This window comes from Oncorhynchus mykiss, chromosome 30 (genome assembly GCF_013265735.2).
Source record: "Oncorhynchus mykiss isolate Arlee chromosome 30, USDA_OmykA_1.1, whole genome shotgun sequence".
Lineage (NCBI taxonomy): Eukaryota > Metazoa > Chordata > Actinopteri > Salmoniformes > Salmonidae > Oncorhynchus > Oncorhynchus mykiss.
The window spans coordinates 2640863-2665000 of record NC_050570.1 but is presented as its reverse complement, the minus strand read 5'-3'; the positions used below and the strand labels follow the sequence as shown (position 1 = coordinate 2665000).

General features: G+C 44.7%; 1 protein-coding gene across 2 annotated transcripts in view; it reads left to right on the top strand.

The window, feature by feature from the left end:
• lctlb (lactase-like b) overlaps nucleotides 1-24138 on the top strand; it is a 39125-nt gene that overhangs the window by 3881 nt on the left and 11106 nt on the right. The window contains exons 2-11 of one of the 2 annotated variants that reach the window (XM_036968826.1): nucleotides 1909-2066; nucleotides 2483-2643; nucleotides 3800-3887; nucleotides 4062-4171; nucleotides 5765-5893; nucleotides 12109-12204; nucleotides 12683-12737; nucleotides 12842-13003; nucleotides 16106-16283; nucleotides 20862-20961. In XM_036968826.1, coding sequence (XP_036824721.1) covers nucleotides 1940-2066; nucleotides 2483-2643; nucleotides 3800-3887; nucleotides 4062-4171; nucleotides 5765-5893; nucleotides 12109-12204; nucleotides 12683-12737; nucleotides 12842-13003; nucleotides 16106-16283; nucleotides 20862-20961 — 1206 coding nt within the window. In that variant the 5' untranslated portion in view covers nucleotides 1909-1939. Of the gene's footprint in view, nucleotides 1-1905; nucleotides 2067-2482; nucleotides 2644-3799; nucleotides 3888-4061; nucleotides 4172-5764; nucleotides 5894-12108; nucleotides 12205-12682; nucleotides 12738-12841; nucleotides 13004-16105; nucleotides 16284-20861; nucleotides 20962-24138 lie in introns of both variants that reach the window. The other variant, XM_036968825.1, reaches the window with a different exon arrangement.

Below are 24138 nucleotides of genomic sequence, written 5' to 3'. Positions count from 1 at the left end.
TGCTGAACCCTACAGACACCCTGTAGTCTGCTGAACCCAACGGTAACAGGACACCCCTGTAATCTGCTGAACCCAACGGTAACAGGACACCATTCCTCTTTACAAAACTGTTTCAGTTCAGCAATTTTCTTGGAATGTCTTGTGTGAACCGTTCTCTTGAGGTCATGCCACAGCATCTCAAATCGGATTGAGGTCAGGACTCTGACTGGGCCACTCCAGAAGGCGTATTTTCCTCTGTTGAAGCCACTGTTGTAGATTTACTTCTGTGTTTTGGGTCGTTGTCCTGTTGCATCACCCAACTTCTGTTGAGCTTTAATTGGCGGAGAGATAGCCTAACATTCTCCTGCAAAATGTCTTGATAAACTTGCAAATTCATTTTTCCGTTGATGTTAGCAATCTGCTCAGGCCCTGAGGCAGCAAAGCATCCCCAAACCACGATGCTCCCTCCACCAGACTTTACAGTTGAGATGAGGTTTTGATGTTGGTGTGCTGTGCCTCTTTTTCTCCACACATGGTGTTGTTTGTTCCTTCCAAACAACTCAACTTTAGTTTCATCTGTCCACGTAATATTTTGCCAGTAGCGCTGTGGAACATCCAGGTGCTCTTTTGCAAACTTCAGACGTGCAGCAATGTTTTGTTTTTTTAGGACAGCAGTGGCTTCTTCCGTGGTGTCCTCCCATGAACACCCTTCTTGTTTAGTGTTTTACGTATCGTAGACTCGTCAACAGAGATGTTAGCATGTTCCAGAGATTTCTGTAAGTCTTCACCTGACCCTCTAGGTTTCTTCTTAACCTCATTGAACATTCTGCGCTGTGCTCTAGCAGTCATCTTTACAGGATGGCCACTCCTAGGGAGAGTAGTAACAGTGCTGAAATGTCTCCATTTATAGACAATTTGTCTTACCGTGGACTGATGAACATCAAGGCTTTTAGAGATACTTTTATAACCCTTTTCAGGTTTATGCAAATCAACAATTCGGAGATCTCGTTTGTTCAAGGTGTGGTTCACATTAGGCAATGCTTCTTGTGAATAGCAAACGCACATCTCCAATCTCATCTCATTGATTGGACTCCAGGTTAGCTGACTCCTGACTCCAATTAGCTTTTGGAGAAGTCATTAGCCATTAGGGGGTTCACATACTTTTCCCAACCTACACTGTGAATGTTTAAATGATGAATTCAATATAGACAAGAAAAATACAATAAGTTGTGTGTTATTAGTTGAAGCAGACTGTCTATTTTTGTGACTTTGTGACCAATTTAAATCCAGGTAATTTCAAAGGTTTAACATACTTTTTCCTCCCACTCTATTTCTGCATTTAATTTTCAATACATTTGCAAACACTTCTAAAAACATGCTTTCACTTTGTCATAATGAGGTATTGTGATGTCATAATGGGGTATTGTGATGTCATAATGGGGTAGTGTGGTGTCATAATGGGGTATTGTGTGTAGATGGTTGAGAAAAAAAGATTTAATCCATTTTGAATGCATTCCATTTTGAAGTTGAGGGGTTTGAATACTTTCTGAAGGCATTGTGACCTGTCAGACCAAAGGGAATTCACATTAACAGAGTAGAGAGAGAGAGAGAGAGACACAGAGACAGAGAGACAGAGACAGAGAGAGAGAGAGAGAAGAGAGAGACAGAGAGAGACACGGAGACAGAGAGAGAGAGAGAGAGACAGAGAGAGAGAGAGAGACAGAGAGACAGAGAGAGAGAGAGAGAGAGACAGAGAGAGAGAGACAGAGAGAGAGAGAGACAGAGAGAGAAAGACAGAGAGAGACAGAGAGAGACAGAGAGAGAGAGAGAGAGACACAGAGACACGGAGACAGAGACACGGAGACAGAGACACAGAGACACGGAGACAGAGAGCTGCTGAATGTATCAGAGCCCTCTCTGTTTCAGCAGTGCCTGGGTCACCAGAGATAGGAGGACTACCATGCTTCCCTGCTGTGCGGTCAGGACGTGCCATGTGCTGGTGCTGGTGCTGTGTCTGTCTGCGGCTGAGGACTTCGACTGGACAAAGAACGACCGCGGCTCCTTCTATTATGGGACTTTTCCAGCTGGTACGGACTCAAACCCTGCAGAACACACATTAAACCCTGTACAATGCACATCCAACCTTGCATAATGTCAAACATTGTATAACACAAACCTAAACACACACATCCAACCATCAACACACTTCCAACCATCAACACACTTCCAACCATCAACACACTTCCAACCATCAACACACTTCCAACCATCAAAACACTTCCAACCATCAACACAATTCCAACCCCGATCGATCGACTGACTGATTGATCAATTGACTGACTGACTGATTGACTGACTGATCGATCGATTGACAGATAGATTGATTGATCGATTGACTGATTGATTGACTGACTGACTGATTGATTGACTGACTGACTGATTGACTGACAGACTGATTGAAAGACTGATCGACCGATCGTGATCGTTCTCCATCCGTGTGCAGGATTTTCGTGGGGTGCCGGCAGTTCAGCCTATCAAACAGAAGGAGCCTGGGACCAAGACGGTAAAGGACTGAGTATCTGGGACGTGTTCTCTCACAGGAAGGGAAAGATACTGCAGAATGACACCGGAGACTCTTCCTGCCAGGGATACTACAAAATCAAGGTGACTTCCTTTACTGAAGAAAAACAGCACAAGTACCATAACACAACTTCAAATCAGCGACTGAACGTTACTCTGGTAACAGACCATTGTAAAAATCCTAGAAATTCACCTTAAAACATTTGATTTAACTAGTTTCCCGCAAACGTAACCCTTTACTTGTATACTAAGAGAACCCTGGAGGGGAAATGAGACCAGAGCTATAACATCTCTGTTGTTACCCCAGAACATCTCCCTAATGAGACCAGAGCTATAACATCTCTGTTGTTACCCCAGGAGGACATCTCCCTAACGAGACCAGAGCTATAACATCTCTGTTGTTACCCCAGAACATCTCCCTAATGAGACCAGAGCTATAAAATCTCTGTTGTAAACCCAGGAGGACATCTCCCAAATGAGACCAGAGCTATAACATCTCTGTTGTTACCCCAGAACATCTCCCTAACGAGACCAGAGCTATAACATCTCTGTTGTTACCCCAGGAGGACATCTCCCTAATGAGACCAGAGCTATAAATTCTCTGTTGTTACCCCATAACATCTCCCTAATGAGACCATAGCTATAACATCTCTGTTGTTACCCCAGGAGGACATCTCCCTAATGAGACCATAGCTATAACATCTCTGTTGTTACCCCAGGAGGACATCTCCCGAATGAGACCATAGCTGTAATATCTCTGTTGTTACCCCAGGAGGACATCTCCCTAATGAGACCAGAGCTATAACATCTCTGTTGTTACCCCAGGAGGACATCTCCCTAATGAGACCAGAGCTATAACATCTCTGTTGTTACCCCAGGAGGACATCTCCCTAATGAGACCATAGCTATAACATCTCTGTTGCTACCCCAGGAGAACATCTCCCTAATGAGACCAGAGCTATAACATTCCTGTTGTTACCCCAGGAGGACATCTCCGTTGTTACACCAGAACATCTCCCTAATGAGACCAGAGCTATAACATCTCTGTTGTTACCCCAGGAGGACATCTCCCTAATGAGACCATAGCTATAACATCTCTGTTGCTACCCCAGGAGAACATCTCCCTAATGAGACCAGAGCTATAACATTCCTGTTGTTACCCCAGGAGGACATCTCCGTTGTTACACCAGAACATCTCCCTAATGAGACCAGAGCTATAACATCTCTGTTGTTACCCCAGGAGGACATCTCCCTAATGAAAGAGCTGAAGCTGGACCACTATCGCTTCTCCATCTCCTGGCCCCGTATCATGCCTACTGGGATCAAGTGTGAGTTACCCACGTGTGATTACAAGTATGGTACACACATCCAGTACATTTGTAGGTGCAGGGTACGACAACAAAAAAACAAACACACACTGTCGATTGCTCCCAGTTTTACTGTGTAGTTGTATTGTGTAACGTTTTGGTCCACGCTGATGGGTTCTGGGATTTCTTTCACAGCTGACCATGTGAATGAGAAAGGGATAAAGTACTACGATGAGTTGATTGACAACCTGTTGGAGAACAAGATCACTCCCATCGCTACTCTGTACCACTGGGATCTACCTCAGGTGGGTCTTATTAATAGAACAGACAGACGACATAGCCTGGTACCTTGATCTATTTGTGTCGTCTAGCCCAAACCTCCTGTGGTCACTGTCATGCTAAAGGTACGGCGATGACGATGTGTCTGTACGTTGTCCTGGGAACGTTCGGCACGCCACACCGGTTAAACATTAAGGAACACAAAGATACCAAGGAAACCGTGGGCTATTCCACTAATATGTATCATTAGCCTACCGCATGACAGTCGCATGAGAAATGAGTGAATGGACTTGAAACCGTACGGGAGTACACTCCAAACTGGCGTGTGGTTCAAACGAGAACCGTGACATTATGCGAAGGGCGTCAGATGAGTGGCGGAGAACGAGACGTGCGAGCACAGCAGAGGACGCATCCATTTACGCCACACGGTGTAGGTCTAATGAACGATAATCACTTTGGTGTGTGTTTTGTAACAGATGTCTTTGACTGTTTGAATTGCAGGAATTATTTCAGAGCGGAAGAACGTGCGCGGGTAGTCAGGCTTACAGGTTTGACAATCAGATGAAAACATCGCGACTGGTTGTGTTTATGCCACATTAAAAAAGGTCATACATTTTAAGACGATAAACGTCTTTACTATAAAGCCCACGGATATCCTATTAAATTAGCCCCTCTATGATAAAGCCCACAGAGATCCTATTAAATTAGCCACTCTATGATAAAGCCCACGGATATCCTATTAAATTAGCCACTCTATGATAAAGCCCACAGAGATCCCATTAAATTAGCCCCTCTATGATAAAGCCCACGGAGATCCCATTAAATTAGCCCCTCTATGATAAAGCCCACAGAGATCCCATTAAATTAGCCACTCTATGATAAAGCCCACGGAGATCCCATTAAATTAGCCCCTCTATGATAAAGCCCACGGAGATCCCATTAAATTAGCCCCTCTATGATAAAGCCCACGGAGATCCCATTAAATTAGCCCCTCTATGATAAAGCCCACGGATATCCTATTAAATTAGCCCCTCTATGATAAAGCCCACAGAGATCCTATTAAATTAGCCACTCTATGATAAAGCCCACGGATATCCTATTAAATTAGCCCCTCTATGATAAAGCCCACAGAGATCCCATTAAATTAGCCCCTCTATGATAAAGCCCACAGAGATCTTATTAAATTAGCCCCTCTATGATAAAGCCCACGGAGATCCTATTAAATTAGCCCCTCTATGATAAAGCCCACGGAGATCCTATTAAATTAGCCCCTCTATGATAAAGCCCACAGAGATCCTATTAAATTAGCCCCTCTATGATAAAGCCCACGGAGATCCTATTAAATGAGCCACTATGATAAAGCCCACAGAGATCCCATTAAATTAGCCACTATGATAAAGCCCACAGAGATCCCATTAACTTAGCCACTCTATGATAAAGCCCACGGATATCCTATTAAATTAGCCACACATTCTATGATAAAGCCCACAGAAATCCTATTCAATTAGCCACTCTATGATAAAGCCCCCCCCCCCCCCCCCCAAAAAAATAGATTATTCTAGAAGAGATTCTACTATTTCCCTTGGCTGGTTCATCTCTTCCTCTATGTGTTCCTGTAGGTCCTCCAGGAGAAGTACGGAGGATGGCAGAACATCAGCATGGTCAACTACTTCAATGAGTTTGCCAACCTGTGTTTTGAGAGATTCGGAAACAGAGTGAAATACTGGATCACCTTGAACAACCCATGGGTACAATTCAGTCTTTTCAAAACTCTTCAAACCAAACGTATTGTTTTATTTGTATGTTTCTGTGAAGTGTGTCGAGACCTTGGAAAATACACTAAATACATTGTGCTTTGATGGAACAAATTAGATTATTTAAAATGGCACGAGCCATTTAAAAACGGTTCTTGCTGTAAATATCTATAGGGGGGGGGGGGGGGGGGGGGCAGGGTAAATGTCTATAGAGGGGGGGGACAGGGTAAATGTCTATAGAGGGGGGGGGACAGGGTAAATGTCTATAGAGGGGGGGGACAGGGTAAATGTCTATAGAGGGGGGGGAACAGGGTAAATGTCTATAGATGGGGGGGCAGGGTAAATGTCTATAGGGGGAGGGGGGCAGGGTAAATGTCTATAGGGGGGGGGGACAGGGTAAATGTCTATAGATGGGGGGGCAGGGTAAATGTCTATAGGGGGAGGGGGGCAGGGTAAATGTCTATAGGGGGGGGGGGGGGCAGGGTAAATGTCTATAGGGGGGGCAGGGTAAATGTCTACTGAGGGGGGGCAGGGTAAATGTCTATAGAGGGGGGGGGCAGGGTAAATGTCTATAGGAGGGGGGCAGGGTAAATGTCTATAGAGGGGGGGGGCAGGGTAAATGTCTATAGGAGGGGGGCAGGGTAAATGTCTATAGAGGGGGGGGGCAGGGTAAATGTCTATAGGAGGGGGGCAGGGTAAATGTCTATAGGAGGGGGGCAGGGTAAATGTCTATGGGGGGGGCAGGGTAAATGTCTATAGGGGGGGGCAGGGTAAATGTCTATAGAGGGGGGGGCAGGGTAAATGTCTATAGGGGGGGGCAGGGTAAATGTCTATAGGGGGGGCAGGGTAAATGTCTATAGGGGGGGGGGGGGCAGGGTAAATGTCTATAGAGGGGGGGGCAGGGTAAATGTCTATAGGGGGGGCAGGGTAAATGTCTATAGAGGGGGGGCAGGGTAAATGTCTATAGAGGGGGGGGCAGGGTAAATGTCTATAGGAGGGGGGCAGGGTAAATGTCTATGGGGGGGCAGGGTAAATGTCTATAGGGCGGGGAAGGGTAAATGTCTATAGGGGGGGGGCAGGGTAAATGTCTATAGGGGGGGGCAGGATAAATGTCTATAGAGGGGGGGGCAGGGTAAATGTCTATAGGGGAGGGCAGGGTAAATGACTATAGAGGGGGGGGCAGGGTAAATGTCTATAGGGGGGGGCAGGGTAAATGTCTAAAGGAGGAGGGGGCAGGGTAAATGTCTATAGGGGGGGCAGGGTAAATGTCTAAAGGAGGAGGGGGCAGGGTAAATGTCTATAGGGGGGGGCAGGGTAAATGTCTATAGGGGGGGGGCAGGGTAAATGTCTATAGGAGGGGTGGGCAGGGTAAATGTCTATAGAGGGGGGGGCAGGGTAAATGTCTATAGGGGGGGGGCAGGGTAAATGTCTATAGGGGAGGGGGCAGGGTAAATGTCTATAGAGGGGGGGCAGGGTAAATGTCTATAGAGGGGGGGCAGGGTAAATGTCTATAGGGGGGGCAGGGTAAATGTCTATAGGGGGGGGGGCAGGGTAAATGTCTATAGGAGGGGGGGGCAGGGTAAATGTCTATAGGGGGGGGGGCAGGGTAAATGTCTATAGAGGGGGGGGCAGGGTAAATGTCTATAGGGGAGGGCAGGGTAAATGACTATAGAGGGGGGGGCAGGGTAAATGTCTATAGGGGGGGGGCAGGGTAAATGTCTAAAGGAGGAGGGGGCAGGGTAAATGTCTATAGGGGGGGGGCAGGGTAAATGTCTATAGGGGGGGGGGGCAGGGTAAATGTCTATAGGAGGGGGGCAGGGTAAATATCTATAGGGGGGGGCAGGGTAAATGTCTATAGAGGGGGGGGGGCAGGGTAAATGTCTATAGGAGGGGGGCAGGGTAAATGTCTATGGGGGGGGCAGGGTAAATGTCTATAGGGGGGGGCAGGGTAAATGTCTATAGAGGGGGGGGCAGGGTAAATGTCTATAGAGGGGGGGGCAGGGTAAATGTCTATAGGGGGGGGCAGGGTAAATGTCTATAGGGGGGGGCAGGGTAAATGTCTATAGGGGGGGGGGGCAGGGTAAATGTCTATAGGAAGGGGGCAGGGTAAATGTCTATAGGGGGGGCAGGGTAAATGTCTATAGAGGGGGGGGCAGGGTAAATGTCTATAGGGGGGGGCAGGGTAAATGTCTATAGAGGGGGGGCAGGGTAAATGTCTATAGAGGGGGGGGCAGGGTAAATGTCTATAGAGGGGGGGGGGGCGGGGTAAATGTCTATAGAGGGGGGGGGGGGCAGGGTAAATGTCTATAGATGGGGGGGGGGGGCAGGGTAAATGTCTATAGGAGGGGGGCATGGTAAATGTCTATAGGAGGGGGGCAGGGTAAATGTCTATAGGGGGGGCAGGGTAAATGTCTATAGAGGGGGGGGGGCAGGGTAAATGTCTATAGGAGGGGGGCAGGGTAAATGTCTATAGGGGGGGGCAGGGTAAATGTCTATAGAGGGGGGGGCAGGGTAAATGTCTATAGGGGGGGCAGGCTAAATGTCTATAGAGGGGGGGGGGGGGCAGGGTAAATGTCTATAGGGGAGGGCAGGGTAAATGTCTATAGGGGGGGGCAGGGTAAATGTCTATAGGGGGGGGGCAGGGTAAATGTCTATAGAGGTAGTGGGGCAGGGTAAATGTCTATAGATGGGGGGGGGGCAGGGTAAATGTCTATAGATGGGGGGGGGCAGGGTAAATGTCTATAGGGGGGGGGCAGGGTAAATGTCTATAGATGGGGGGGGGGGCAGGGTAAATGTCTATAGGGGGGGGCAGGGTAAATGTCTATAGAGGGGGGGGGGCAGGGTAAATGTCTATAGGGGAGGGCAGGGTAAATGTCTATAGAGGGGGTGGGGCAGGGTAAATGTCTATAGATGGGGGGGGGCAGGGTAAATGTCTATAGGGGGGGCAGGGTAAATGTCTATAGAGGGGGGGGGGGGCAGGGTAAATGTCTATAGAGGGGGGGGGGGGCAGGGTAAATGTCTATAGGAGGGGGGCAGGGTAAATGTCTATAGAGGGGGGGGGGTGGGGGCAGGGTAAATGTCTATAGGGGGGGGGCAGGGTAAATGTCTATAGAGGGGGGCAGGGTAAATGTCTATAGGGGGGCAGGGTAAATGTCCATAGGGGGGGGGCAGGGTAAATGTCTATAGGAGGGGGGCAGGGTAAATGTCTATAGAGGGGGGGGGGTGGGGGCAGGGTAAATGTCGATAGGAGGGGGGCAGGGTAAATGTCCATAGGGGGGGGCAGGGTAAATGTCTATAGGAGGGGGGCAGGGTAGATGTCTATAGGAGGGGGGGGGGGGGGGCAGGGTAAATGTCTATAGGGGGGGGCAGGGTAAATGTCTATAGGGGGGGGGCAGGGTAAATGTCTATAGGGGGGGCAGGGTAAATGTCTATAGGGGGGGGGCAGGGTAAATGTCTATAGGGGGGGGGGGGGGTAAATGTCCATAGAGGGGGGGGGGGGGGCAGGGTAAATGTCTATAGGGGGGGGGGCAGGGTAAATGTCTATAGAGGGGGGGGGCAGGGTAAATGTCTATAGGAGGGGGGCAGGGTAAATGTCTATAGGAGGGGGGCAGGGTAAATGTCTATAGGAGGGGGGCAGGGTAAATGTCTATAGAGGGGGGGCAGGGTAAATGTCTATAGGGGGGGGCAGGGTAAATGTCCATAGGGGGGGGCAGGGTAAATGTCCATAGGGGGGGGCAGGGTAAATGTCCATAGGGGGGGGCAGGGTAAATGTCTATAGAGGGGTGGGCAGGGTAAATGTCTATAGGAGGGGGGCAGGGTAGATGTCTATAGGAGGGGGGGGGGGGGGGCAGGGTAAATGTCTATAGGGGGGGGGCAGGGTAAATGTCTATAGAGGGGGGGGGCAGGGTAAATGTCTATAGGAGGGGGGCAGGGTAAATGTCTATAGGAGGGGGGCAGGGTAAATGTCTATAGGAGGGGGGCAGGGTAAATGTCTATAGAGGGGGGGCAGGGTAAATGTCTATAGGGGGGGGCAGGGTAAATGTCCATAGGGGGGGGCAGGGTAAATGTCCATAGGGGGGGGCAGGGTAAATGTCCATAGGGGGGGGCAGGGTAAATGTCTATAGAGGGGTGGGCAGGGTAAATGTCTATAGGAGGGGGCAGGGTAAATGTCCATAGGGGGGGGCAGGGTAAATGTCCATAGGGGGGGGCAGGGTAAATGTCCATAGGGGGGGGCAGGGTAAATGTCTATAGGAGGGGGGCAGGGTAAATGTCTATAGGAGGGGGGCAGGGTAAATGTCTATAGGAGGGGGGGGGGCAGGGTAAATGTCTATAGGGGGTGGCAGGGTAAATGTCTATAGAGGGGGGGCAGGGTAAATGTCTATAGGGGGGGCAGGGTAAATGTCTATAGGGGGGGCAGGGTAAATGTCTATAGGAGGGGGGGGCAGGGTAAATGTCTATAGGAGGGGGGGGCAGGGTACATGTCTATAGGGGGGGGGGGGCAGGGTAAATGTCTATAGGGGGGGGGGCAGGGTAAATGTCTATAGGGGGGGGCAGGGTAAATGTCTATAGGGGGGGGCAGGGTAAATGTCTATAGGGGGGGGGGCAGGGTAAATGTCTATATGGGGGGGGCAGGGTAAATGTCTATAGGGGGGGGCAGGGTAAATGTCTATAGGGGGGGGGGGGGGTAAATGTCTATGGGGGGGCAGGGTAAATGTCTATGGGGGGGGGCAGGGTAAATGTCTATGGGGGGGAGCAGGGTAAATGTCTATAGGGGGGGGCAGGGTAAATGTCTATGGGGGGGGGGGGGTAAATGTCTATAGAGGGGGGGCAGGGTAAATGTCTATAGGGGTGGGCAGGGTAAACGTCTATAGGGGGGGGGGGTAAATGACTATAGGGGGGGGGGCAGGGTAAATGTCTATAGGGGGGTGGCAGGGTAAATGACTATAGAGGGGGGGGGGCAGGGTAAATGTCTATAGGGGGGGCAGGGTAAATGTCTATGGGGGGGCAGGGTAAATGTCTATAGAGGGGGGGGGGGGCAGGGTAAATGTCTATAGGAGGGGGGCAGGGTAAATGTCTATAGGAGGGGGGCAGGGTAAATGTCTATAGAGGGGGGGCAGGGTAAATGTCTATAGGGGGGGGCAGGGTAAATGTCCATAGGGGGGGGCAGGGTAAATGTCCATAGGGGGGGGCAGGGTAAATGTCCATAGGGGGGGCAGGGTAAATGTCTATAGAGGGGTGGGCAGGGTAAATGTCTATAGGAGGGGGCAGGGTAAATGTCCATAGGGGGGGGCAGGGTAAATGTCCATAGGGGGGGGCAGGGTAAATGTCCATAGGGGGGGGCAGGGTAAATGTCTATAGGAGGGGGGCAGGGTAAATGTCTATAGGAGGGGGGCAGGGTAAATGTCTATAGGAGGGGGGGGGGCAGGGTAAATGTCTATAGGGGGTGGCAGGGTAAATGTCTATAGAGGGGGGGCAGGGTAAATGTCTATAGGGGGGGGCAGGGTAAATGTCTATAGGGGGGGCAGGGTAAATGTCTATAGGAGGGGGGGGCAGGGTAAATGTCTATAGGAGGGGGGGGCAGGGTACATGTCTATAGGGGGGGGGGGGGGCAGGGTAAATGTCTATAGGGGGGGGGGCAGGGTAAATGTCTATAGGGGGGGGGGCAGGGTAAATGTCTATAGGGGGGGGCAGGGTAAATGTCTATAGGGGGGGGGGGCAGGGTAAATGTCTATATGGGGGGGGCAGGGTAAATGTCTATAGGGGGGGGCAGGGTAAATGTCTATAGGGGGGGGGGGGGGAAATGTCTATGGGGGGGCAGGGTAAATGTCTATGGGGGGGGGCAGGGTAAATGTCTATGGGGGGGAGCAGGGTAAATGTCTATAGGGGGGGGCAGGGTAAATGTCTATGGGGGGGGGGGTAAATGTCTATAGAGGGGGGGCAGGGTAAATGTCTATAGGGGTGGGCAGGGTAAACGTCTATAGGGGGGGGGGGTAAATGACTATAGGGGGGGGGCAGGGTAAATGTCTATAGGGGGGTGGCAGGGTAAATGACTATAGAGGGGGGGGGGGCAGGGTAAATGTCTATAGGGGGGGCAGGGTAAATGTCTATGGGGGGGCAGGGTAAATGTCTATAGAGGGGGGGGGGGCAGGGTAAATGTCTATAGGGGGGGGGGGGCAGGGTAAATGACTAACTGGAGTGTGTGTTTGCAGTCGGTGGCAGTGGAGGGCTATGAGACAGGTGAGCACGCTCCTGGACTGAAGCTGAGAGGAACAGGGGCCTACCGGGCCGCGCATCACATGATCAAGGTGAGAGGTCACTATTTTTGCCTGGTCCCAGATCTGTTTGTGCTACAGGGGCCATAGAAGCTGACTATACAGCAACAACAGATCTGGGACCAGGCTACAGGGGCCATAGAAGCTGACTATACAGCAACAACAGATCTGGGACCAGCCTACAGGGGCAATAGAAGCTGACTATACAGCAACAACAGATCTGGGACCAGCCTACAGGGGCCATAGAAGCTGACTATACAGCAACAACAGATCTGGGACCAGGCTAACTCTGTGTGTATTCTACTACTTTATCATGATCAATTAACTCCACTGTGGACATTTCATTCAAATAGATCAATATTTATTAATCCTTGTCATGTGGACCCAAATCGTTTTTTTGTTGTTGTTGTTGTCGCTCTACCACTACACATCTGATTCCACTAATCGAAGGTTTGACGATGAATTGACAGGTTATCAATGATACCAGTTGCCTCTCTCTTTGTCTTGTCAGGCCCATGCTAAAGTCTGGCACACCTATGACACCAAGTGGAGAGGACAACAGAAAGGTAATTCAGCATCACAGCCTTTCTTATTTTTTTATCCTGACTACACATTTCCCAAATTGGGCCAATAAAGACATTGATTGGTCGATTGATCCCATCTCCTGCAGGTCTGGTGGGCATCTCTCTGTCTGGAGATTGGGGCGAACCGGTAGACATCAGTAACCAGAAGGACATCGAGGCAGCAGAGCGATACGTCCAATTCTACATTGGCTGGTTCGCCACTCCCATCTTCCACGGGGACTACCCACAAGTCATGAAGGACTTTATTGGTGAGTTTACATCAGATACATGACCTGACAAATTAACTATAATTATGAATAATATAATAATAATAATAATTAACTATAATTATGAATAATATAATAATAATAATTAACTATAATTATGAATAATATAATAATAATAATAATGAACTATAATTATGAATAATAATAATAATAATAATGAACTATAATTATGAATACTATAATAATAATAATTAACAATAATTATGAATAATATAATAATAATTAACTATAATTATGAATAATAAAATAATAATAATAATAATAATAATAATAATTAACTATAATTATGAATAATATAATAATAATAATAATTAACTATAATTATGAATAATATAATAATAATAATAATTAACTATAATTATGGCTGACGTTCACAGACAGAATCATCGCAAGACAACAGCAACAAAAATACTGTGTGAAAAAAAAGATTACTTTAGGGAAATGTTGATTTGGAAACTAGTCTAGGCATACTTGTTAAGTATAAACCTAGTCTAGGCATACTTGTTAAGTATAAACCTAGTCTAGGCATACTTGTTAAGTATAAACCTAGTCCAGGCATACTTGTTAAGTATAAACCTAGTCCAGGCGTACTTGTTAAGTATAAACCTAGTCCAGGCATACTTGTTAAGTATAAACCTAGTCCAGGCATACTTGTTAAGTATAAACCTAGTCTAGGCATACTTGTTAAGTATAAACCTAGTCTAGGCGTACTTGTTAAGTATAAACCTAGTCTAGGAGTACTTGTTAAGTATAAACCTAGTCTAGGCGTACTTGTTAAGTATTAACCTAGTCTAGGCGTACTTGTTAAGTATAAACCTAGTCTAGGCGTACTTGTTAAGTATAAACCTAGTCTAGGCGTACTTGTTAAGTATAAACCTAGTCTAGGCGTACTTGTTAAGTATAAACCTAGTCTAGGCGTACTTGTTAAGTATAAACCTAGTCTAGGCGTACTTGTTAAGTATAAACCTAGTCTAGGCGTACTTGTTAAGTATAAACCTAGTCTAGGCGTACTTGTTAAGTATAAACCTAGTCTAGGCGTACTTGTTAAGTATAAACCTAGTCTAGGCATACTTGTTAAGTATAAACCTAGTCTAGGCGTACTTGTTAAGTATAAACCTAGTCTAGGCGTACTTGTTAAGTATAAACCTAGTCTAGGCGTACTTGTTAAGTATAAACCTAGTCTAGGCGTACTTGTTAAGTATAAACCTAGTCTAGGCGTACTTGTTAAGTATAAACCTAGTCTAGGCGTACTTGTTAAGTATAAACCTAGTCTAGGCGTACTTGTTAAGTATAAACCTAGTCTAGGCGTACTTGTTAAGTATAAACCTAGTCTAGGCATACTTGTTAAGTATAATCCTAGTCTAGGCGTACTTGTTAAGTATAAACCTAGTCTAGGCGTACTTGTTAAGTATAAACCTAGTCTAGGCATACTTGTTAAGTATAAACCTAGTCTAGGCATACTTGTTAAGTATAAACCTAGTCTAGGCGTACTTGTTAAGTATAAACCTAGTCTAGGCGTACTTGTTAAGTATAAACCTAGTCTAGGCATACTTGTTAAGTATAAACCTAGTCTAGGCATACTTGTTAAGTATAAACCTAGTCTAGGCATACTTGTTAAGTATAAACCTAGTCTAGGCGTACTTGTTAAGTATAAACCTAGTCTAGGCATACTTGTTAAGTATAATCCTAGTCTAGGCGTACTTGTTAAGTATAAACCTAGTCTAGGCGTACTTGTTAAGTATAAACCTAGTCTAGGCATACTTGTTAAGTATAATCCTAGTCTAGGCGTACTTGTTAAGTATAAACCTAGTCTAGGCGTACTTGTTAAGTATAAACCTAGTCTAGGCGTACTTGTTAAGTATAAACCTAGTCTAGGCGTACTTGTTAAGTATAAACCTAGTCTAGGCGTACTTGTTAAGTATAAACCTAGTCTAGGCATACTTGTTAAGAATGTAATGTAACTCCATTACATTTGGTGGAAGCGGTGGGATCCAGGTACTGAGTTAGACCCTAGAGGGTACTGAGTTAGACCCTAGAGGGTACTGAGTTAGACCCTAGAGGGTACTGAGTTAGACCCTAGAGGGTACTGAGTTAGACTCTAGATGGTACTGAGTTAGACCCTAGAGGGTACTGAGTTAGACCCTTGAGGGTACTGAGTTAGACCCTAGAGGGTACTGAGTTAGACTCTAGATGGTACTGAGTTAGACCCTAGAGGGTACTGAGTTAGACCCTAGAGGGTACTGAGTTAGACTCTAGATGGTACTGAGTTAGACCCTAGAGGGTACTGAGTTAGACCCTAGAGGGTAGAGGTACTGACTTAGACCCTAGAGGGTACTGACTTAGACCCTAGAGGGTACTGACTTAGACCCTAGAGGGTCCTGAGTTAGACCCTAGAGGGTACTTAGTTAGACCCTAGAGGGTACTGAGTTAGACCCTAGAGGGTACTGATTTAGACCCTAGAGGGTACTGAGTTTGACCCTAGAGGGTACTGAGTTAGGCTCTAGAGGGTACTGAGTTAGGCCCTAGAAGGTACTGAGTTAGACTCTAGATGGTACTGAGTTAGACCCTAATGGGTACTGACTTAGACCCTAGAGGGTACTGACTTAGACCCTAGAGGGTACTGAGTTAGACCCTAGAGGGTACTGAGTTAGACCCTAGAGGGTACTGAGTTAGACTCTAGATGGTACTGAGTTAGACCCTAGAGGGTACTGACTTAGACCCTAGAGGGTACTGACTTAGATCCTAGAGGGTACTGATTTAGATCCTAGAGGGTACTGAGTTAGACCCTAGAGGGTACTGAGTTAGACCCTAGAGGGTACTGAGTTAGACCCCAGACGGTAGAGGTACTGAGTGACCCTGGGCCTCCCTCTCTGTCTCTGCCCAGCAGGGCCTGGGTATATCCCACCTCCTCAACCCAAGGTTAGGACTAAGGTCTAACAGAGACCAGTTAAATAAACTTGCCTAGTTAAATAATGGTTCAATAAAACATTTAAAAATAAAACTGGTCTCTCTCTCTGTCTCTCTCTGTCTCTCTCTCTGTGTCTCTCTCTGTCTCTCTCTGTCTCTCTCGCTGTCTCTCTCTAGGTCGTAAGAGCGCCCAGCAGGGTCTGGGTACGTCCCGCCTCCCCACCTTCTCTTCCCAGGAGAAGAGCTACGTTAAGGGTACCTGTGACTTCCTGGGTATCGGTCACTTCACCACGCGCTACATTACCCAGAAGAACTACCAGTCGGGACACGGCAGCAGCAGCTACTTCACTGACAGGTAGACACTGGGCACTTTAACATACTGGACAGAAGTGGGGAAAGTACTGTATTGTCATACTTGAGTAAAAGTGAAGTTATAAATGGAAAATGACTCAAGTAAAATACGCAAAGTCTACTTGAGTACAAGACCAAAAAATATCTGGTTGTAATTGTAGGCTACTTTAGTAGAGAGCGAGTGGCATCAGCTACACTAACAGGTAGCAGAGCGGTCGGTTAGCAGAGAGTCTAATACAGAGCGGTCGGTTAGCAGAGAGTCTAATACAGAGCGGTCGGTTAGCAGAGAGTCTAATACAGAGCGGTCGGTTAGCAGAGAGTCTGATACAGAGCGGTCGGTTAGCAGAGAGACTAATACAGAGCGGTCGGTTAGCAGAGAGTCTAATACAGAGCGGTCGGTTAGCAGAGAGTCTAATACAGAGCGGTCGGTTAGCAGAGAGTCTGATACAGAGTGGTCGGTTAGCAGAGTGTCTAATACAGAGCGGTCGGTTAGCAGAGAGTCTGATTGATACAGAGCGGTCGGTTAGCAGAGAGTCTGATTAATACAGAGCGGTCGGTTAGCAGAGAGTCTAATACAGAGCGGTCGGTTAGCAGAGAGTCTGATACAGAGCGGTCGGTTAGCAGAGAGTCTAATACAGAGCGGTCGGTTAGCAGAGAGTCTGATACAGAGCGGTCGGTTAGCAGAGAGACTAATACAGAGCGGTCGGTTAGCAGAGAGTCTAATACAGAGCGGTCGGTTAGCAGAGAGTCTGATACAGAGCGGTCGGTTAGCAGAGAGTCTAATACAGAGCGGTCGGTTAGCAGAGAGTCTGATACAGAGTGGTCGGTTAGCAGAGAGACTAATACAGAGCGGTCGGTTAGCAGAGAGTCTAATACAGAGCGGTCGGTTAGCAGAGAGTCTGATACAGAGCGGTCGGTTAGCAGAGAGTCTAATACAGAGCGGTCGGTTAGCAGAGAGTCTGATACAGAGCGGTCGGTTAGCAGAGAGACTAATACAGAGCGGTCGGTTAGCAGAGAGTCTAATACAGAGCGGTCGGTTAGCAGAGAGTCTAATACAGAGCGGTCGGTTAGCAGAGAGTCTAATACAGAGCGGTCGGTTAGCAGAGAGTCTGATACAGAGCGGTCGGTTAGCAGAGAGTCTAATACAGAGCGGTCGGTTAGCAGAGAGTCTGATACAGAGCGGTCGGTTAGCAGAGAGACTAATACAGAGCGGTCGGTTAGCAGAGAGTCTAATACAGAGCGGTCGGTTAGCAGAGAGTCTAATACAGAGTGGTCGGTTAGCAGAGAGTCTAATACAGAGCGGTCGGTTAGCAGAGAGTCTGATACAGAGCGGTCGGTTAGCAGAGAGTCTAATACAGAGCGGTCGGTTAGCAGAGAGTCTAATACAGAGCCATTTACTACACTTGTCCTTTCTACAAGCTACATTAACGTGCATCTAACTTGACATCCGGAAAGGATTCTGATCCCTTGATTTATTCCACATTTTGTTGTGTTACAGTCCGAATTCAAAATCACAATACCCCAATAATGACGGCGAAAACATGTTTTTAGAATTTTTTTTCAAATGTATTGAAAATTAAATACAGAAATATATCATTTAAACAAAGTATTCCCACCCCTGAGTCAATACTTTGTAGAATCACCTTTGGCGGCGATTACAGCTGTGAGTCTTTCTGAGGTCTCTAAGAGAGATTACAGCTGGGAGTCTTTCTGAGGTCTCTAATAGTGATTACAGCTGTGAGTCTTTCTGAGGTCTCTAAGAGAGATTACAGCTGGGAGTCTTTCTGAGGTCTCTAAGAGAGATTACAGCTGTGAGTCTTTCTGAGGTCTCTAATAGTGATTACAGCTGTGAGTCTTTCTGAGGTCTCTAAGAGAGATTACAGCTGTGAGTCTTTCTGTGGTCTCTAAGAGAGATTACATCTGGGAGTCTTTCTGAGGTCTCTAATAGTGATTACAGCTGTGAGTCTTTCTGAGGTCTCTAAGAGAGATTACAGCTGTGAGTCTTTCTGAGGTCTCTAATAGTGATTACAGCTGGGAGTCTTTCTGAGGTCTCTAATAGTGATTACAGCTGGGAGTCTTTCTGAGGTCTCTAAGAGAGATTACAGCTGTGAGTCTTTCTGAGGTCTCTAAAAGAGATTACAGCTGGGAGTCTTTTTGAGGTCTCTAATAGTGATTACAGCTGGGAGTCTTTCTGAGGTCTCTAAGAGAGATTACAGCTGGGAGTCTTTCTGAGGTCTCTAAGAGAGATTACCAGTGTGAGTCTTTCTGAGGTCTCTAATAGTGATTACAGCTGTGAGTCTTTCTGAGGTCTCTAAGAGAGATTACAGCTGGGAGTCTTTTTGAGGTCTCTAATAGTGATTACAGCTGGGAGTCTTTCTGAGGTCTCTAAGAGAGATTACAGCTGTGAGTCTTTCTGAGGTCTCTAAGAGAGATTACAGCTGGGAGTCTTTCTGAGGTCTCTAAGAGAGATTACAGCTGGGAGTCTTTCTGAGGTCTCTAAGAGAGATTACAGCTGGGAGTCTTTCTGAGGTCTCTAAGAGAGATTACAGCTGTGAGTCTTTCTGAGGTCTCTAATAGTGATTACAGCTGTGAGTCTTTCTGAGGTCTCTAAGAGAGATTACAGCTGGGAGTCTTTTTGAGGTCTCTAATAGTGATTACAGCTGGGAGTCTTTCTGAGGTCTCTAAGAGAGATTACAGCTGGGAGTCTTTCTGAGGTCTCTAAGAGAGATTACAGCTGTGAGTCTTTCTGAGGTCTCTAAGAGAGATTACAGCTGGGGGTCTTTCTGAGGTCTCTAAGAGAGATTACAGCTGTGAGTCTTTCTGAGGTCTCTAAGAGAGATTACAGCTGTGAGCCTTTCTGAGGTCTCTAAGAGCGATTACAGCTGAGAGTCTTTCTGAGGTCTCTAAGAGCTTTGTACACCTGGAATGTGCAGGATATGCCCATTATTATTTTCCAAATTCTTCAAGCTCTGTCAAATTGGATGTTGATCATTACTAGACAACCATTTTCAAGTCTCACCATAGATTTCCTATCCGATTTAAGTCAAAACTGTAACTCGCACAATATAAATCTACCAATGGGTGCCGTTCTTTGTGAGGCCTTGGAAAACCTCCCTGGTCTCTGTGGTTGAATCTGTTTGAAATTCACGTCTCGACTGAGGGACCTTACAGATAATTGTAATGTGTGGGATAGAGAGACGAGGTAGTCATTCAAAAATCATGTTAAACACTATTATTGCACACAGAGTGAGTCCATGCAACTTATTACGTGACTTGTTAAGCAAATGTTTACTCCTGAACTGATTTAGGCTTGATATAACAAAAGGGGTTGAATGTAAAAATGTCTAATTCCACTTTGACATTATGGGGTATTGTGATGTCATTATGGGGTATTGTGATGTCATTATGGGGTATTGTGATGTCATTATGGGGTATTGTGATGTCATTATGGGGTATTGTGATGTCATTATGGGGTATTGTGATGTCATTATGGAGTATTGTGATGACATTATGGGGTATTGTGATGTCATTATGGGGTATTGTGATGTCATTATGGAGTATTGTGATGTCATTATGGAGTATTGTGATGTCATTATGGGGTATTGTGATGTCATTATGGGGTATTGTGATGTCATTATGGGGTATTGTGATGTCATTATGGGGTATTGTGATGTCATTATGGAGTATTGTGTGTAGACCAGTGACACAACATCTCAATGTAATACATTTTAAATTCAGGCTGTAACAAAATGTGAAAAAAGTCAAGGGGTGTGAATACTTTTTGAAGTAACTGGGTTTTTTACCCTTATTTTACCAGTTGAGTTGACTGAGAACACATTCTGATTTACAGCAATGGCCTGGGGAATAGTTACAGGGGAGAGGAGGGGGGATGAATGAGCCAATTGTAAACTGTACTTGACAGCATATATTATTATTATTATTATCATTAATATTATTATCATTATTAATATCATTATCATCATTATTATTACCATTATTATTATTATCAATAATAGTATTATCGTTAATATTATGACTATTATCATTATTAATTTCATTATCATCATTATTATTACTTTTATTATTACCATTATTAGTATTATTATTATCATCAACAATAGTATTATCGTTAATATTATCATTACTATTACTACTATAATTATTCATATTATTATCATTATTAATATTATTATTACCATTATTATCATTAATAATATGACCATTATTATTATGAATATTATTATTATCATCAATATGATTATTACCATTATTAATATTATTACCATTATTATTATTACCATTATTATTATTATCATTATTACAAATATTATTAATATTACAAATATTATTAATATTACCATTATTAATATTTATTATTATTATTCATAATGATATTACCATTATTATCATTACTATTTTTTATCATTATTATTATTTATATTATCTATATTACCACTATCATTATTATTGATATTATTATTATTACAATTATTATTAATATTACCACTAATAGTATTATTACAATTATTATTATTATTAATATTATTATCATTGTTGTTATTATTATTATTGTCTTGAACAGAGACCTAGCTGAACTGGTGGACCCCCGCTGGCCTGATCCTGGATCAGAGTGGCTCTACTCTGTCCCCTGGGGGTTCAGACGCCTGCTCAACTTCGTCAAGGTAAAGAACTTGCGTGTTAGCCATCGTTAAAGTGTATTGTTTTAGTCTTTCAAAACTAAGGTTTGATACTGTAGCAAAAAGGTCTCTCTTAGCAACAGGTCTTCAAATCTCCTAACTTCACCTCCACATCAGCGGTACAACAACTGATCCTGCAGTAAAACTCAATTTACTTGTTGTAATAGAAGTAATAATAATAACAGTAGTAGTACTCATTTTAGTAGCAGTATAATAGTAATGTAGTGGGCAGGAATATGTTACATGTACAGTGTATTTGGTATTATACACTGAACAAAAATATAAACGTAAAGTGTTGGTCCCATGTTTTGTGAACTGAAATAAAATATCGCAGGAATATATATATGTTTTTGAATAATTTCTTGTGCCAACAGACTATTCGAAAAAGGTCGCAAGCTCTTTTTTTGCTGAATGTTAAATACAAGCAGCCAATAGAACTCACTGGTAGTATGAAAGAAGAGCGAACGCGCAATGGCGGTAGACTATAGCAGTTATTAATTCAGACCCATAACCATTCAGATGGTGGTAGACTATAGCAGTTATTAATACAGACCCATAACCATTCAGATGGTGGTAGACTATAGCAGTTATTAATTCAGACCCATAACAATTCAGACCCAGAACCATTCAGATGGTGGTAGTCTATAGCAGTTATTAATTCAGACCCATAACCATTCAGACCCATAACCATTCAGATGGTGGTAGACTATAGCAGTTATTAATTCAGACCCATAACCATTCAGACCCATAACCATTCAGATGGTGGTAGACTATAGCAGTTATTAATTCAGACACATAACCATTCAGATGGTGGTAGACTATAGCAGTTATTAATTCAGACCCATAACCATTCAGACCCATAACCACTCAGACCCATAACCATTCAGATGGTGGTAGACTATAGCAGTTATTAATTCAGACCCATAACCATTCAGATGGTGGTAGACTATAGCAGTTATTAATTCAGACCCATAACCATTCAGACCCATAACCATTCAGATGGTGGTAGACTATAGCAGTTATTAATTCAGACCCATAACCATTCAGACCCATAACCATTCAGATGGTGGTAGACTATAGCAGTTATTAATTCAGACCCATAACCATTCAGATGGTGGTAGACTATAGCAGTTATTAATTCAGACCCATAACCATTCAGACCCATAACCATTCAGATGGTGGTAGACTATAGCAGTTATTAATTCAGACCCATAACCATTCAGATGGTGGTAGACTATAACAGTTATTAATTCAGACCCATAACCATTCAGACCCATAACCATTCAGATGGTGGTAGACTATAACAGTTATTAATTCAGACCCATAACCATTCAGACCCATAACCATTCAGATGGTGGTAGACTATAGCAGTTATTAATTCAGACCCATAACCATTCAGACCCATAACCATTCAGATGGTGGTAGACTATAGCAGTTATTAATTCAGACCCATAACCATTCAGACCCATAACCATTCAGATGGTGGTAGACTATAGCAGTTATTAATTCAGACCCATAACCATTCAGACCCATAACCATTCAGATGGTGGTAGACTATAGCAGTTATTAATTCAGACCCATAACCATTCAGACCCAACACCATTCAGATGCTGGTAGACTATAGCAGTTATTAATTCAGACCCATAACCATTCAGACCCATAACCATTCAGGTGGTGGTAGACTATAGCAGTTATTAATTCAGACCCATAACCATTCAGATGGTGGTAGACTATAGCAGTTATTAATTCAGACCCATAACCATTCAGATGGTGGTAGACTATAGCAGTTATTAATTCAGACCCATAACCATTCAGATGGTGGTAGACTATAGCAGTTATTAATTCAGACCCATAACCATTCAGATGGGGGTAGACTATAGCAGTTATTAATTCAGACCCATAACCATTCAGATGGTGGTAGTCTATAGCAGTTATTAATTCAGACCCATAACCATTCAGACCCATAACCATTCAGATGGTGGTAGACTATAACAGTTATTAATTCAGACCCATAACCATTCAGACCCATAACCATTCAGATGGTGGTAGACTATAGCAGTTATTAATTCAGACCCATAACCATTCAGACCCAGAACCATTCAGATGGTGGTAGTCTATAGCAGTTATTAATTCAGACCCATAACCATTCAGACCCATAACCATTCAGATGGTGGTAGACTATAACAGTTATTAATTCAGACCCATAACCATTCAGACCCATAACCATTCAGATGGTGGTAGACTATAGCAGTTATTAATTCAGACCCATAACCATTCAGACCCATAACCATTCAGATGGTGGTAGACTATAGCAGTTATTAATTCAGACCCATAACCATTCAGACCCATAACCATTCAGATGGTGGTAGACTATAACAGTTATTAATTCAGACCCATAACCATTCAGACCCATAACCATTCAGATGGTGGTAGACTTTAGCAGTTATTAATTCAGACCCATAACCATTCAGACCCATAACCATTCAGATGGTGGTAGACTATAGCAGTTATTAATTCAGACCCATAACCATTCAGATGGTGGTAGACTATAGCAGTTATTAATTCAGACCCATAACCATTCAGATGGTGGTAGACTATAGCAGTTATTAATTCAGACCCAGAACCATTCAGATGGTGGTAGGCTATAGCAGTTATTAATTCAGACCCATAACCATTCAGACCCATAACCATTCAGATGGTGGTAGACTATAGCAGTTATTAATTCAGACCCATAACCATTCAGATGGTGGTAGACTATAGCAGTTATTAATTCAGACCCATAACCATTCAGATGGTGGTAGACTATAGCAGTTATTAATTCAGACCCATAACCATTCAGACCCATAACCATTCAGATGGTGGTAGACTATAGCAGTTATTAATTCAGACCCATAACCATTCAGATGGTGGTAGACTATAGCAGTTATTAATTCAGACCCATAACCATTCAGATGGTGGTAGACTATAGCAGTTATTAATTCAGACCCATAACCATTCAGACCCATAACCATTCAGATGGTGGTAGACTATAGCAGTTATTAATTCAGACCCATAACCATTCAGATGGTGGTAGACTATAGCAGTTATTAATTCAGACCCATAACCATTCAGATGGTGGTAGACTATAGCAGTTATTAATTCAGACCCATAACCATTCAGATG